The sequence below is a fragment of the Tursiops truncatus genome, chromosome 6 (assembly GCF_011762595.2).
Source record: "Tursiops truncatus isolate mTurTru1 chromosome 6, mTurTru1.mat.Y, whole genome shotgun sequence".
Taxonomy (NCBI): Eukaryota; Metazoa; Chordata; class Mammalia; order Artiodactyla; family Delphinidae; genus Tursiops; species Tursiops truncatus.
The window spans coordinates 78473404-78489838 of NC_047039.1; the positions used below are offsets into that span (position 1 = coordinate 78473404).

Here is a 16435-nt window from a genome sequence, read left to right on the forward strand (position 1 = left end):
AGACTTTCCATTGCTCCCCGAGTGACAGGATTTTTTTTTCTCCACAAGTCTGGTGAATTGCAGGAGGTAGGGACATGGTCTTCTGTTTCTTTTGGAATCTGCACAGCTATTAGTCTCACTCTCTGATGTGTTAGATACCAGGGAATGAAGCCTGGTTGTTTGTGTCTGAGAGACTTCATCCTACCTGGATTTTAGGGAAAAACAATTTGGCCTTTCTGGGGGAAAAAAAGGAAAACAGTTATTATTGAAAAAGAGTGTAATTTGTAGTATTTGCTGGATGATAGCATTCTTTTTTTGGAGGGTTGGAAATTTATTTTCTCCAGAGCTTGTAGATTCCTGGGATCCTTCTGTATTTAAGGCTGCTACACTCATATTCTGGTAACTGAGATGTGAGGTCGACAATAGCTAAAGCTTTGTCAGCTATATTGTAAGGTAATTTATAAGCATGAGGGTGCTCATGTTTATCCTTAGTAGAAATGAAGACTTTTTAGCAGATGCCAGACAGAAAAAGAATTGTCATATTTTCCTTAATTTCTCTTGTAAAGCTTTGAGACTCCAGATAAGCTTTACAGAAAAGAAGTCCAAAGCTCCTAAGTACAAGTTTATCCATCACATCTTTTTGTTTCTTCCTTCCTAAAGGTTCCTCTATTTTCTTGGAGTATTCTTGTTCTTACTGAGTAGATACATAGACCAGAGAGTATATTTGTGGGGTCCAAGGAAGAATTAATGGGAGGGGGGGAAAGTTGGGAGACCTGGCTTATAAACTAGACACAGGTGAGAAGAGGACAAATACACAAATGTAGCACCTTGAGTGTTATTTAACTAATGACCTTGAGTGTTATTTAACTAATGACCAGTAATAACCTGGAAAGAGAGAGTATAGTGCTGAGGTGGCACGGAATAAGCAAATAGTAAAGAATGGCATAAGTGTGTTCAAAAAGGCTTTCCAAGGAGATGAGTTTAGAGATGACTTTTAAGGAGCTAATTGAGATGTACTGATTGAAAGGAAAGCTTGTTCGTAGTAGGATAAATGAAAAGTATGGGGAAAGGATTTTAAAAATGCCAAATTATATGCTGAGCATGTTGGCTTGGAGGGAGTAGAGTGATGTCAAAGTTGTACTTGCTAATCTGCAGAAGGAACTGAGTCCCTCTGCTGTACACAGTTTTCTTCAAAGAGTGAAGATATTCACAGCTGGCGCAGTTTGGCAGATTCACTCTTTTGGGAGCCTTTTCTTTTATTTCAGATACCTAGTGTCCTTGTCACATAGCGTCCTCTCTCCTTTTAAATCTGCTGTAGGATTGAAAGTTTTGTGCCACTTAAACTTTTTGTGGCTATGACTAAAGACCTATTTCTGTGAACAGTGGAAGCAGAAGAGCAAGCCTTATGTCACTGATTACTTTCACTTATTTATCAAGGACTACATGCCCTGAAGGAAAGTAGGATTGCATGGCCAGCTGGCCTCTATCCTGTAGATTCTCCCACCTCATCACTTTCCTCTTTACCCCTTCTCATTTCTCAGATCCCAGAAGACAGAGGTCTAACGCATATTCATTCTTCGCCATTTTTCTTCCACTATTTACCACTTTTATCTGAGTCTCCTGTTCTGGCTCTTGTTAAAGCATCCTAATCATTCTGGTGTTCCCTAGAGAACTGATTCTTGATTACCTCAAACCTAGGGCTAATTCCTCCTGTCCCACTTTATTATTTTTTTTCCCAAAGAACCACATGCATAAGGTTCATTTTTATATCAAAAGATACAGTGCATGCTATGAGGCACAGTTTTTTTTCACTGCCCTATCCTTTAGCCATTCAGTTTCTGCCCGGAAGCAACCACTATTGCCATTTACTGTATATATACGTAAGTATATACATATACTTACCACCCTCACAAATGGTAGTATGCTTTGCACCGTGTTACAGGCCTTGCTTTTTTTCACTTAACAATGTATGATATATACTACGTGTAGGGATCCAGTCCCTATTAACATGGACATTTTAGAAATCAAGATGAAATTCATTCACATAATATTAACCATTTTAAAGTGTATAATTCAGTGACATTTAGTACATTCTCAACGCTGTGGGGCTCTCACCTCTATGTGAATCCAAAACGTTTTCATCACCCCTAAAGGAGCCCTGTGGGCTTTAAGCAGTCACTCCTTGTTCCTGCTTAATGCCATGTCCTGGGCAATCACTAATCTACTTTCTGTCTTTATGGATTTACCTATTCTGGATATTTTATGTAAATGGAATCGTAAGTACATGACCTTTTGTGATTGGCTTCTTCAGTTAACATGTTTTTAAGATTCTTCCAGATTGTAACACATATCAGTTCTTTATTCCTTTAATGACTGAATATTCCATTGTATGGATATACCACCTTTTGTTTTTCCATTCATAGTGGATGGACATTTGTTTTTTACCCCAACTTTTGGATATTGTGAATAGTGCTGCTGTGAATAATTATGTGCAAGTATTTGTTTGAATGCCTGTTTTCAATTCTATTGGGTATATACTTAGGATTGGAATTGCTATTAACAGACATTTAAGTTGCTTCCAATATATGCTGGTACAGTGCTTGCAGTTGATCTCATTTCACATATATGATTTCATACATGTATACATATTGGATGAATAGCTAGTAGTGAGATTACTGGGTCAAAGCATTTTACATTTAACAATGCATTTAACATTTTGGAAGATACTACAAAATTGTCCTCTCTAGAAGCTGTACTATTTTCACCGCCACTAGCAAAGTATGAGAGTGCTTTCTCCTCCTTGGCCTTTAGTTATAACCAGCCTTCCTACTAATCTTGTTGCAGAGAGCCACAAGCAACTGTTCCTGTGCCGCGATTCACTCAGAATCTTCTTCCTGCTTGCCTGCTTAGCCTGTCTTTTCTTCCTCTACCGTCTTGGGCCTTTTATTTCCTGACTTCCTATTTTGTCTCTTGATAACTGGGCCCTCCTCTTTGTTTGGTGTCCTGTTCAAATTTCCTTCTCTGGTTTATCAACTTGTGTTTCTGCTTATATTTTAAAATTTTGGACAATTCCTTTCAGTTTGTTTTCAGTAGTAATACCTTGGAAATAGAGAGGGAAGTGTTAAGGAGGCAAAGAAGCAAATGGTTAAGAATGGCATGTAGTTTGTTCAGGAAGGCTTTCCAGGGAGATGAGTTTAGAAATGACTTTTGAAGAAGCTAATCAGAATGTACCGGTTGAAAAGAAAGATATTCATAGTAGGATAAATGAAAAGTATGAAAGGAGAATTCAAAAGGTAATCCACTCCACTCTCTCACTCCTGGCCAAGGAACCTCTTCCTGGCTGGAACTACTCTTTCCTGGGTAGTGGGAGTAAAGTAGTAATCCATATCTTCTGGTATGTTTCGTCCAGGACTCGGACTCTCAGACAGGAAAATATACTAGTTACGGCCTCCTTAGAGTGTAGGGAGTCTTATTTTAGTAGTAGGGCAGTGCAGTGGGTCTAGGACTTCTGTCAGTAGGAGTGGGTGATGAGTTATACATTGTACATGTGGTATTGGTGGGAGCAGTTGATACTGATGCTAATTATAGGTGCTGGCAAACTAACAGAGAAAAGAGAGACTATAACAATATGGTTTGGCTGTTAAAAATAATCTTAATTGTAGTCTTCTGACTCACTTATTTATTTACTTCTATCCTGCCATCTTCCAGAAAGAATTTGATGTGGCTAATTGCAGTCATTACATCAACTCATTATCATTTCTGTTCAATTACTATGTTATACAATTATGCATGTTAAAAATGTCAGGTTAATGTATCAAAGTTTTATTTGATTACAACATTTAAGTACCTAATCTGGGCATAGTGTGTGTTGTGTGTATATATATATATAGATAGTTAGATAGATATATGAGTGACTGTTATTCCCATAAAAGCATGGTCATCTTATGGCTTCTTATTATAGATTTTATTGGTACAAAGTGGTAAGAAATGAATTTGATTGATAAAATATGATTGACAGAATTATGATAGACATGAACAATTGATAGACTTGTTCATTACACAAACAGTTATTGGACACTTCTTCCTCATGCCAAGAATCATGCTAGGCACTGGGGGTATAGAGATTAAAAGTCCTTGATCTTAAGGAGCTCAAGTCCAGAGAGGAAGAAACATGTAGCTAGTACCATGTGATAAGTAAATGGTAGAGGAGTATAGAGGAAGAAAACTTAATCCAAATTTGGGATGGTTAGGAATAGCTTCCTAGAGAAAATGATATCTAAATTGAAAAAAAAAGTTTAAAATCAAAGTCCATATGTTTCATTATGGTTCACTCTTTGTGTTATACATTCTATGGGGTTTTTCTCTTTTTTTCTTCCAGTTTTATTAAGATATAATTGACATACAGCACTGTATAAGTTTAAGGTGTATAGTGTAATGATTTGACTTACATACATCCTGAAATGATTATCACAATAAGTTTCGTGAATGTCCATCATTTTGTATAAATACAAAATAAAAGAAAAAAATTTTTGTGACGAGAACTTAGGATTTACTCTTAACAGCTTTCATATATAACATAGAGTGGTGTTAATTATATTTATCATGTTGTGCATTACATCCCTACATATTGTATGGATTTTGAGGAATACATAATGACACATATCCACCCCGATAGTATCATATAGAATAGTTTCATTAACCTAGAATTCTCCTGTGCTCTACCTATCCATTCTCCCCTCCCTGCAAAACTCCAAAATAAACTGAGCTTTAAAAGATGAGTCAGAGTCAGTCAAGGAAAGGAGAAAAGAGTTCATGGTACTAGGACACTAAGATGAAAAAGCATAACTTAAGTATGTTAAATTCTGGGTGGCTTGAAGGCAGGAGATAAGAGTGGGGAAGGGGTTAGAGATGAGGCTAGAGAGGCACAGAGTGCTCATGTCAGGAAGGGTTTGAGTGCCGAAGCAAGCTGTTTGTATTTTATCTTGAAGACAATGGGGAACCTTTGAAGGCTTTATGCAGGAGAATGAAGCAACCAGATGGTGGTGGTTGTAGTGATGTGAGCAGTTTGCTTGATGCATTAAAAAAATCTAATTGTAGAATGAATATATATATATATATATATATATATATATATATATATATATATAAACCTCATAAAACAAATGTTTATTTTAATGAGTTAATATAAGGCAAAAAATAGACCTTTGCCAGGCACCCCAGAAAGCCCTCCACATGCCTTTTCCCAATCACAGTCTCCTCCTCTGTAAAAATAACTACTATTCCGACTTTATGATAATAACTTCCTCGATTTTGTAAATGTGCAAATGGATCCCCCCTCCCATATTATATATTCTTTTAGTACCTCTATGTATTTACCTTTCCTACATCACTTACTCGGTATGTATGATTATTTGATTAATATTTATTTTCTTCTCTAGACCATAAATTTCATGAGTAGGGAAAATGCTTATCTGTGTATCCCCAGTAACTTTGCTCAGTAAAATTAGTTGAATTAATGCATTTCTGTTAAGTGGAATTACTGAGTTAAGGAATATGCACATTTAAAATTTTGTTAGATATTGCCAAATTATACACTAGAAAGATTGTACCTGTTTATATTCCTGGTGTTGATACTCCTTTTCTCACATCCAGCCATACTGCCCTTTCACCCTCCCCTCCCCGTTTCCCTGTATCGCTGAGTCCTTTTCTTCTACAGAGAATTTTGGGCACATTCCAGCTTTTGTTTTAGGTGCCTAGGATATATCAGGAAGCAAAAAGACAAAGATCCTGGGTGGCAGGAGGTAGACAATAAACATAATAATTATACAGGATGTTAAGAGAGTGGACCAATAAAAGAGTAGATGGTGAAAAGCAATTGGGAATGCTAGAACTGAAATTGAATTATAATTTTAAATAAGGTGGTTAGTATACAAGCTACAGTGAGATGACTTTTGAGTAAAGACTTGGAGGAAGTGAGGGAAATAACAAGTTGGCTGAAAAAGGGTAGCAAGAGGTCTGCTGGGGGTGCTGTAATACTGTTTCTTGATCTGCGTGCTGGTTACTTGAGTGTGTTCACATATTCTTTGAGCAGTACGCTTATCATTTGTGTACTTTTCTGCATTTTATACCTCAGTAGAGCTTTCATATTAAAAATGAATTGATGTTGAACATTTCAAAATGCCTTAATAGTACTTGCCTAGTTATTCATGGGTATTTTCCTTTGACTTACAAACAGCGATGAATGCATTAATCAATTTCTATTAATAAATCATTTTGCCTTCCTTTAATTTACTTGATTATGGTAAAAGTATTTTTTTAAAGCATTCTTTTGATGTAATGCTATGTTTGATTTGCTTCTATTTTATTTTGGATTTTTGTATCTATATTCACAAGGAAGTTTGGTCAATAGTTTCTTTTTGTTATTCCCCTATGTCAGGTTTGAAGTACTTTTCTTAATTATAGGTTCTTTACTGTTTTCCATGGAAAGAAATCTACTGTCTCGAAAAAGGAAGGGAATAATTTCTAATGTTTGACTTTATTGTCCTTTGTGAGCTACCTGGTAATTACTACAATTTAGTAATTGATAGGTGAGTCCTGTCACTGCTATTCTAGACAGATGGCTGTTCACTTCAAGTCTAGGGCTCAAATCTCCTGTCATTTCATTGTCATAGAAAAATTGACCATCACTGGACTATTAATTGGTGATGTAATAGTTGTTTGGGGGTGTTTTGTTTGATACTTATGGACCTTATTTTTTTAATGTGACTATTTCTGATTTCTTACGTTTTCCACTAGAAACAGGATGAAATAGGCAGAAGCCTGTGTTGCTGTAGCCTAGTCAACAGGGATAAGTGCAGAACCTTTGCCTTACTGGAAAGAGGATTCATTTTTAATTGGATCCTGGACCTGCTAGAATTGTTTCATTTCCCTGTATGATCGCAGTGAGCTGGTCTCCAAGCTCAGTAGGATAGCTCATCTGGCTGTCTCCTTCCATCAGCGCAGGAGCACTGTGCTTCTGTTTGAGAGACTGGTTTTTTTCATATAGCAAATCCTGTAGCTGTGTTTTTCAAAATGTAATTCAAGAATCATTTGGCATTAGTTGCTTATTGAAAAGGCAGATACAACAACAACAAATGTAGATGCCCAAGCCACTCCAGGCATTTTGAATTAGAATCTATGGGAGTATGGTCTAGGAATCTACATTTTAAACAAGAGGCTCAAGTAATTCTTCTTAAAATTTAAAGACACTGCTTTCTAAGATTAAGAAGAACCTGCTTTTATTCAGTTGTTAACTTCTTCAAGTATAGGATTTCTGTGCCGAGCATTGGAAGGACCAAAAGGGAGTATAAGATTGGATCTTCCACTCAGGGAACTTACAACCTAGGCTAGGGATGGGATGCATAGGACTAAGGCAAGCAATAAAATGAATCAAATTCTAAGGCAGGTGTTTTTAAAAAATCAACTTTGTTGAGATATAATATACATGCAAAAGATTCACCCATTTGAAGTGTACATTTTGATTGGTTTTGATAGATGTATATACCAGTGAAACTACCACCATGATCAAAATACAGAACATTTCCATTACCTCTAAACATTTCCTTATGCTCTTTGCATTCATCCTTCTCCCAACCCCTGGCTTCAGGCAACCACTGATAGGCTTTCTATCACTATAGATTAAATTTGGTTTCCTAGAGTTTTATATAAAATAGAAACATACACCATGCAGTCCTTTGTGTCTAGCTTCCTTCACTCAGCAGAAGGATTTGAGATTCTTCCATTTTGTTGAGTGTATCAGTAATTTGTTTCTTTTTATTGAGTAGTGTTCTATTTTATGGGTATACCACGTTTTGTTTATCCATTCACTTGTTGATAGGCATTTGGGTTTTTTCCAGTTATTATAATTAATATGAACATTCACATGATCGTGTGTTTTCACTTCTCTTGGTTAAATACCTAGGAGTGGAACGGCTGGATCATATGGGTTGGTGTATGTTTAGCTTTTAAGAAAGAGACGGACGGTTCTTATTTTGATTGTTAATAGAGACACTGTACTAGAGTCGTTGCTCATTGTTTAAGGAGAGTTGTTTAAGTGGAACTTATGAATGAATTCCAGTTATATAAGGGAGGATAGGGAATATTTATTGAGTAATTACCATTTGTCTAGAACATGGTAATTAAATGCTGTGATTTTTCAATGCTTATGCAAACCTGAGAGGTAAGTGGTATTACTCTTCACTCTTTATAAATGATGAAGAGAAGTGTAGAGAAGTTAACCAGTCTAAGGTTACACAGCTAGTAAGAGATGGCTTTGAATTTAGGTTTATTTGGTTCCAAAGCTCAAACCATTTCCATTACACCAAGAAGGAATAGAAGTGAAGGATATTCCAGCTTCAGAAGTTGGGGGACAGATAGGAGAAATTGGGCTTATTCATCTCTCCATCTCCTGAGTATGGCAAGCATAGGAACTATGACAATCTGTTTGTCATAACAGAAACTTTGTTTTGCGGGACTGGTTAACAGTGAGCTTTGATATTTATTTGGTATCAGATTATAGAGGGGTTTGAAAGCCAGGGAGATAAATATACTCCTTTATAAAGAATTGTAAGTTGTTAAAAGGGTAATGATGTGATTAGAAGCTGGATTTAGGAAAATTCGTCTTGTTGCAGTCTGCTAAGTAGATTGAATGGGACAGAGATTAGAAGGTCTTAAGTCCAATCAAAAATCTGTAATAATTCAGGCATGAGGTAATAAGTTCTTTGATAAGGAGAGTAAAACCTATGAGGAAGGGACAGTAGGAAGGAGACTTAAATAGACTTAATTACTAAGCTTGTTGACAGATTGGACACGGGAGATAAAGTAGAGAGGAATTTTAGGAATAGTTTTGAAGTATCCAGAGTTCCTTGGTTTTGGACTTGTCGTATACTTGGTATGCTAATATATCTGAAGAGAGCTCATAACATTGTAAATAAAATGTCATTGCCAGTAGAGGCTCTAGTTTTCTAGACAGCCTTTCTCTTAGCATAAGGTGACACTGAGCTAGAGGGTAATTGGTTATTCATTTGTTAAGTATGTGAGCTTGAAGAGGTTTGAAGCTCCAGGGAGGTAGGAAACATTAGCCTGTTCATTAAAATTTCCAGTTTGACACTCATTTGATATGTGTGAATGCCCAGTTTGAGAATGTTACTGGTTTTCTAATACGCTCTTAATGTACTTGGAGGTTTTTCTGCAGCTCGTTTGGCCAGTATCTTTTCTCTGCTTACTACCTTTTTGATGTCCTGTGATAAGTAATACCCTCCACCTTGCTTACGTTGAACATTTTACTGCATGAATTGTAGAATGTCTTGATGTCTCCATTTTCCACTGCGTGTGCTTCCTTCCATTTGCTTCTGAACAGACTGTGCTCTAGCTTTCATTCATTAAAATTTGTCATAAAAATGACGCGTAACTTTTTTGTTTCTAAATTCAGTAGGACTTTCTCAGTTTTATTTTGACTGCTCTGTAGCACTGCTACTTGTTAACCACTTACTCCTTCCTTGAAACCTTGTTTTCCTGACTCCAGGGACCACAATGCCATGGTTTTCTTCCTCTCCAGCTTCTTTGCAGACTCCTTTGTGGACTCTTCCTTTTTTTAAAAGTCAGATTTATTAATGTATAATTTACATATAGTAAAATTCTCCCTTTTAGTGTACAGTCCTATGAATTTTGTCAAACACATACAGTCATGTAACTGTAACCACACTCAAGATATAGAGCAGCTCCATCAACCCTAAAAATTCCCTTAAACCCTTTGTAGTCAACTTCTCCCATTCTTGGCCTGTGACAACCACTAATCTGTTTTCTGTCCCTAAGTTTTGCCTTTTCCAGAAAGTCATATAAGTGGAATTATATAATATGTAGCTTTGAGCCTGGCTTGTTTCACTTATCATAATGCATTTGGGACTCATCTACGTGTGTCACTAGTTTATTCCTTTTTATTCCTGAGTAGTACTCTACTGTATGGATGTACCATGGTTTGTTTACCTATTCATCAGCTGAAGGATACTTCTGTTTCCAATTTTTAGTGAATATGAATTAAGCAACTGTAAACATTTGTATATAGGATTTTGTATGAACATGTTTTTATTTCTCTTGGGTAAATATATAGGAAGGGGATTGCTGGATTGTATGGTGTGTGTATAACTTCATAAGAAATGCCCAGATTATTTTCCAAAGAGGCCTACCACTTTGCATTCTTGCCAGCCACGTATGAGATTTCTAGATGCTCCATAGCCTCTCCAACACTATATTGTCAGTTCTTTTTTTTTTTGGTCTGTCTGCTTTTTAAATGTGGCTGTTCTATAGCTTCCCCCCTTCTCCTATACACAGTCTTTTTCTTATCCTATACTCTCTACCTCATTGTTTTTATTTAATTTTTATCTATTCAGTTACAAATATTTGTTGAGATTCTGCTTTGTACCAGGCACTGTTTAGGCACTAAGGATATAGCAAGGAACAAAGAAGAAAAATTCCTGTCCTCATGGGAGCTTGTGTTCTGAAAACATCCAAGTCTTCTGCTCCACATCTCTTTTCTCATATATCCAGCTGTCTACCAGACATAGTCATTTGAGATGTCTCATAGTTACCACAAAGCCGATAAATACATCTAACATTAAATTCATCATCACCGCTTTGAACCTTCCCCTCTTTTGTATTTCCTTTAATGAATGATGTCATATCCACCCAGTAGCTCAAGCTAAAAACCTGGGCAATATTATCTAGGCTTTATTTTCCTCACTTTCCACATTCAGTTACTTATCAAACCGTATTGACTTTACCTCCGACGTATCTTATGAATGTATCTACTTTTCTCTGCTCCCTCTGCTACTTCCTTAGTTCAAGCCATCATTAGGTCAGTGCAATAGCCTCTTACTAGCCTCCCTGACACGTCTTCAGTCTACCTACTGTACCAACCAGTGGCCACACTGTACCACCATTCTCTTTCTAAAATGACAAATCTGATCCTGTCTCTCCCCTGCTTAAAAGCTGTGAGAGCTCTGTATTATCCTCCAGATAATTACAAACTCCTAACATTACTAAATTTCTAAACATACATGTACTTAAGACTCACTTTGATCAGGTTCTTCCATAACCCTTCAGCTTCTCATTAAGGTAACGCTGGAACTATTTTCAGTTCACTGAATGGGCCTTTGAATGTATAATTTCTTTTCCTGGAACATTTCCGCCCTCCTTTTCTTGGTTCTTATGCCTAGCAAAACCTAACTATCCACAGTAATTGTTCTACTGACTACTGATATGTTTTAGTGCTTTTTTGGGGTGAGGAAGGAAACTTGGCCTAATTAAACTGGTGTTATTTCTCTTACAATGGTACCAGGCTGAAGTGGGAATAGGGAACTAGTTAGTCAGAGAGCATAACTGTTGTTATTTTCATGGTTTAGGGATGGACCCAGTAGATGGGATCAGATTATTCGTTTGATTTATTCATACAAGAGATATTTATTGAACACCTACTATGTACAAGAAACTGCTATGCAGTGCTGTTGGGTGTTCAAGAATGAGGCTGTGTAATGCAAAGAGAGCACTCTTTGGGCCCAGAGTTTCAGTGAGACGCAGCATTGTCACTTGCCTGAAGCCATCTAGCTTGATAGGTGTATTTTGAAGTTCTATGTGATTATTTTTCAGTTTTCTTTTAAAAAGAAACAAGGTAATTACCCTCTAATGTTTGCTATGGCAACTGCACTATAGCCTAGGAGAATTTTTATCCTTCACTCCATGGTTAGAAAGTTAAATAAATTATTAAAAATTTAAAAATTGCACACTAAACTAACATGAGAAGAAAGAGATATAGGTGGTAGGAAAAAGGTGAGTACATAGGAAGAAAACTCTCCCTGTGTAGTTACACAGCCTGTGACTGATTTGTAATCCCATTTCCCCAGGATTGGGAGTTAACTCAGGTAGTGAAACCAGCCTGTGTTGGAATCATTCAGTGCTTCCAGAATTTTGCGTCTTAGGGCAAACATTTAATTAAGGTAGCTGCACCCTCAGAACTCTGAGGACTTTTTAACCCAGACGTTGTTGATCCTTCAGCTGGCATTACAACAGTTGGAGTGTGCTGATCTTCCTGCTACCTATTTGTTAGGAACCTATAAGGCAAGCAAAAATCTGGCAACATGACAAAACAACAAGAAATGCAAATTGCTTACTCTTTTCTGGGGACCTGTGCTAAGTACTTTACATGGATTTTCTCTTGTAATCCTTACAGAAACCAATGAGACTCATATTATTATCATTCTCAAATTACAGATGAGGAAACATCTATAATAACCTTTTCAAGATCTTATAGCTAGTACATGGCAGAGCCAGAAGAATTTAGCTTTGATTTCTGTATCCATATTCTTAACTATGAAGCCACATTATTCCTTGTTTCTTGGGATAAAGGCCCATTTTTAGTGATTTCCTTGTCACCTTAGTTGCCTCAAATTCAGTTCAGCTGTGGGATAGGATTTAAATTTAATTAATATTGAATTTTTTAATCTTGAAAAATGAGTAGGAATTGTTTTCAGTTTTCTTCTGTCAAAGCCTCTGTGTTTTAATGGATTTTATTAAAAAACTTATAGGCAATTCAGAAAAAAGTGGCTATCTCTGCACGCCCAATAGGCTACAGTGGGTTTTTTTTTGTTTGTTTTTTTGGCTGCATTGTGTCTTCTTTGCTGCATGTGGGCTTTCTCTAGTTGCATTGAGCAGGGGCTATTCTTTGTTATGGTGTGCTGGCTTCTCATTGCGGTGGCTTCTCTTGTTGCAGAGCACAGGCTCTAGGTGCGCAAGCTTCAGTAGTTGTGGCTTGCGGGCTCTAGAGCACAAGCTCAGTAGTTGTGGCGCATGGGCTTAGTTGCTCCACGACATGTGGGATCTTCCCGGACCAGGGCTCGAACCCGTATCTGCTGCATTGGCAGGCGGATTCTTAACCACTGCGCCACCAGAGAAGTCCCCGCTACAGTGTTTTATTACATATTGGAAGACTAGAGATTAATACCATTCTTTGGCTTTTTTTTTTTTTTTTTTTTTTTTTGTGGTATGCGGGCCTCTCACTGTTGTGGCCTCTCCCGTTGCGGAGCACAGGCTCCGGACGCGCAGGCTCAGCGGCCATGGCTCACGGGCCTAGCCACTCTGTGGCATATGGGATCTTCCCAGACTAGGGCACGAACCCGTGTCCCCTGCATCGGCAGGCGGACTCTCAACAACTGCGCCACCAGGGAAGCCCTGGCTTTTTTTTTTTTTTTTTTTTTAAGAAGATGTTGGGGGTAGGAGTTTATTAATTAATTTATTTTTGCTGTGCTGGGTCTTCGTTTCTGTGCGAGGGCTATCTCTAGTTGTGGCAAGCGGGGGCCACTCTTCATCGCGGTGCGCGAACCTCTCAGTATCGCGGCCTCTCTTGTTGCGGAGCACAGGCTCCAGACGCGCAGGCTCAGTAGTTGTGGCTCATGGGCCCAGTTGCTCCGCGGCATGAGGGATCCTCCCAGACCAGGACTCGAACCCGTGTTCCCTGCATTAGCAGGCAGACTCTCAACCGCTGCGCCACCAGGGAAGCCCACTGGCTTTTTTTTTTTTAATTTTTAAATTTAATTTAATTTTTTGATTCTTTAATTAATTAATTTTTGGCTGCATTGGGTCTTTGTTGCTGTGCACAAGATTTCTCTGGTTGCAGAGAGCAGGGGCTACTCTTACTTGTGGTGCGCGGGCTTCTCATTGCAGTGGTTCCTCTTGTTGCGGAGCACGGCCTCTAGGTGTGTGGGCTTCAGTAGTTGTGGCTCACGGGCTCTAGAGCGCAGGCTCAATAGTTGTGGTGCATAGGCTTAGTTGCTCCGTGGCATGTGGGATCTTACCGGACCAGGGCTCGAACGTGTGTTTCCTGCATTAGCAGGCGGAATCTTAACCACTGCGCCACCAGGGAAGCCCATTCTTTGGCCTTTTAACTTTCAATAGAGAGCAGCAAAATTGGATGTCATCACTCTTGGGTAAGGGAATCACTCACTTTCCCACTGTAACCAGGTCTGAGCTTCTCATAGATATATTGCAGTAGATTCAGGTTTGGTGAACATAGAGATAAGGAAAGGTTTCTTAGAAGCTGATTAAATTTTTCTCATTTTGAATATGGAACAGTATATTAGCTCCTCAGTGATGTTGTTCTAAGAGAGACCTCAGCCAGAAGGAGGTTTAAAAGAGTATGGAAGCAGTAGGGTTTTTTTTGGTTTGTTTGTTTGTTTTTGTTTGTTTGTTTTTGCGGTACGCGGGCCTCTCACCGCTGCGGCCTCTCCCGCTGCGAAGCACAGGCTCCGGACGCGCAGGCCCAGCGGCCACGGCTCATGGGCCCAGCTGCTCCGCGGCACGCGGGATCCTCCCAGACCGGGGCACGAACCCGCATCCCCTGCATCGGCAGGTGGACTCCCAACCACTGCGCCACCAGGGAAGCCCAGTAGTTTTTATTTTTATAATTTATTTTTTAATTTTTTGGCTGCACTATGTGCCATGTGGAATCTTAGTTCCCCAAACCAGGGATCGAACCCGTGCCCCGTGCATTGGAAGTGCAGAGTCTTAACCACTGGACTGCCAGGGAAGTCCCCGGAAGCAGTAGTTTTTTGTTATTCTCTATACAGTGAATTGCAGAGAGCAAGAGTACTTTGCTTGGTAGAAGGCATATGCCCTCTACATGTTATGAAAAATAAATGGAATACAAGTAGGGTAGGCTCAAGTAAGGTAAGGTATATAATAATTGGTGGGATGGAAAATGTTCTTTGAATTTGTCCTAAAATTGTCTATCACTCTTCTTCTTTGCTACCACTTGTGGTTTTCTTAGGTCACTGGACCTATTTGGGCTGGGGAGACCAACAGAGTACGTAAGAATTTGAATACCTTATAATTTTCTTGATCATACCCTTTAACATACCCCCTCTGACTATGAAGCTGGATATTCATGCATATAAGCATATATAATTCCATTCCCTCCTCTTCCCCTACTTGAATCTCAGGAGACAGTTACCTGCAGTGGGAAGTTATATCCTTTCAGGCTGGTTTCCTGAAGACTCTGTGTGTGTGTGTGTGTGTGTGTGTGTGTGTGTGTGTGTGTTGTGTGTGTGTTTGTGTGTGTGTGAGAGAGAGAGAGAGAGAGAGAGACAGAAATTTCATTTCAAACCAAAGTTTCAGTTATAATCCTGACAGGATCTCCTGATTTTTCTTCCCCAGAGCCAAGTAGTACCGTCAGCTACCTTTTGGAGGAAACTCTCTCCTTTGGTCTCTTAGCTAAGGAGTGCAGTGACTAGAAGGAGAAGGTTCATCCTAGGAGGGGTCATTGGTTTTGTGATGTGAACAAGAGGCTGAGGACGTGGTTTGACTTTCCTTGGAGCAGGCCAGCTAGGCTGAAGCCCAACTTTGTTCAACTTTGAGCTTAGAGAGTGGGCATCTAGTTCTTTCCAACAAGATTCACAGCCCTAGGCTGACATTACTGTCTGTGTTACCTATCTGACAGGGGAGGTGGGTGGGTTGACTGAGTCCCAATGATTAGATATCCAATAGATACTAAGAGAGGCCAAATTTTGTCCTGTCACTAGAATTTCTTATGGGGCATGTACTTTCTGTCATCTGAATCCTGGGTATTTGCACCAGGAAACTACTCAAAGGCAGCCTAAGAGAGCTCAGATAACTTAAGGTTTTCAAATAGAAAAAAGTAAGCCATGAAAAAAGAAAAAAAAGGTTTGAATTCTGTTTCCTTCTCTGAAAATTCTCCCTGTATTCTGGATTTAAAGATGGGGACTTAATCCAGGAGCACCACATACTAGAGAGCCTTGTTGTTCAGTATTTCATTCTGTTTTGTTTGAGTGCCTGCTTTCTGCCTGGGGCCCATGTTTGCCCCAGATTAAATTACTTTCCCGATCCTACTCTTCCAGGTTTATTTTCTCTCATTCCCTTCCATGTCCTTTCATGTACCTGCTAAATGAGCTACAAAATGTTTTACCAAAATATATATAGCCTTTCCACCATCAGGCCTTTACTCATGCCATTGCTTTTGTCCAGATTCCAGAAGGTATTCCCCCGCCCCCCATCTTCACCTATTGAAAACCCTCCAGTCTTTCAGAGTCATATCTTCCATAATGATTTCCTTGTTCACCCTAACAGGAAATGACCTGACCGTCAACTCATACAGCACTTGGTTAGTACTATTCTCATGATAGATACATCCTTGTATTTGTATCCATATTTTCTCTCTGCTATTAGACTGACTCTATATGCTGAGTCTTCTGTGTTGTTTAGCCTTCACTGATAGGTACTCAATAAATATTTGAATGAGTAAATTTTCCCAGCCTTTTAATTTCAAGGGACTTTTCAAATTTTGCCCTCAAACTAGCTCACAAGTCCGCCTTAAGCTGAGTAACCAAACCTGTACTCAGTCTGTCTTTCTCAG

General features: G+C 38.8%; 1 protein-coding gene across 7 annotated transcripts in view; it reads left to right on the forward strand.

Annotated features, from left to right (window-relative positions):
- Nucleotides 1-16435, forward strand: part of UNC13B (unc-13 homolog B) — a 225011-nt gene that overhangs the window by 98454 nt on the left and 110122 nt on the right. For 5 of the 7 annotated variants that reach the window (XM_073806248.1, XM_019948921.3, XM_019948923.3 and 2 more), the window contains one exon: nt 14834-14869. The exons of the other annotated variants lie outside the window; for them this stretch is intronic. In XM_073806248.1, the coding sequence (XP_073662349.1) occupies nt 14834-14869 (36 nt within the window). The remainder of the gene's footprint in view (nt 1-14833; nt 14870-16435) is intronic. 7 annotated transcript variants of the gene reach the window in all.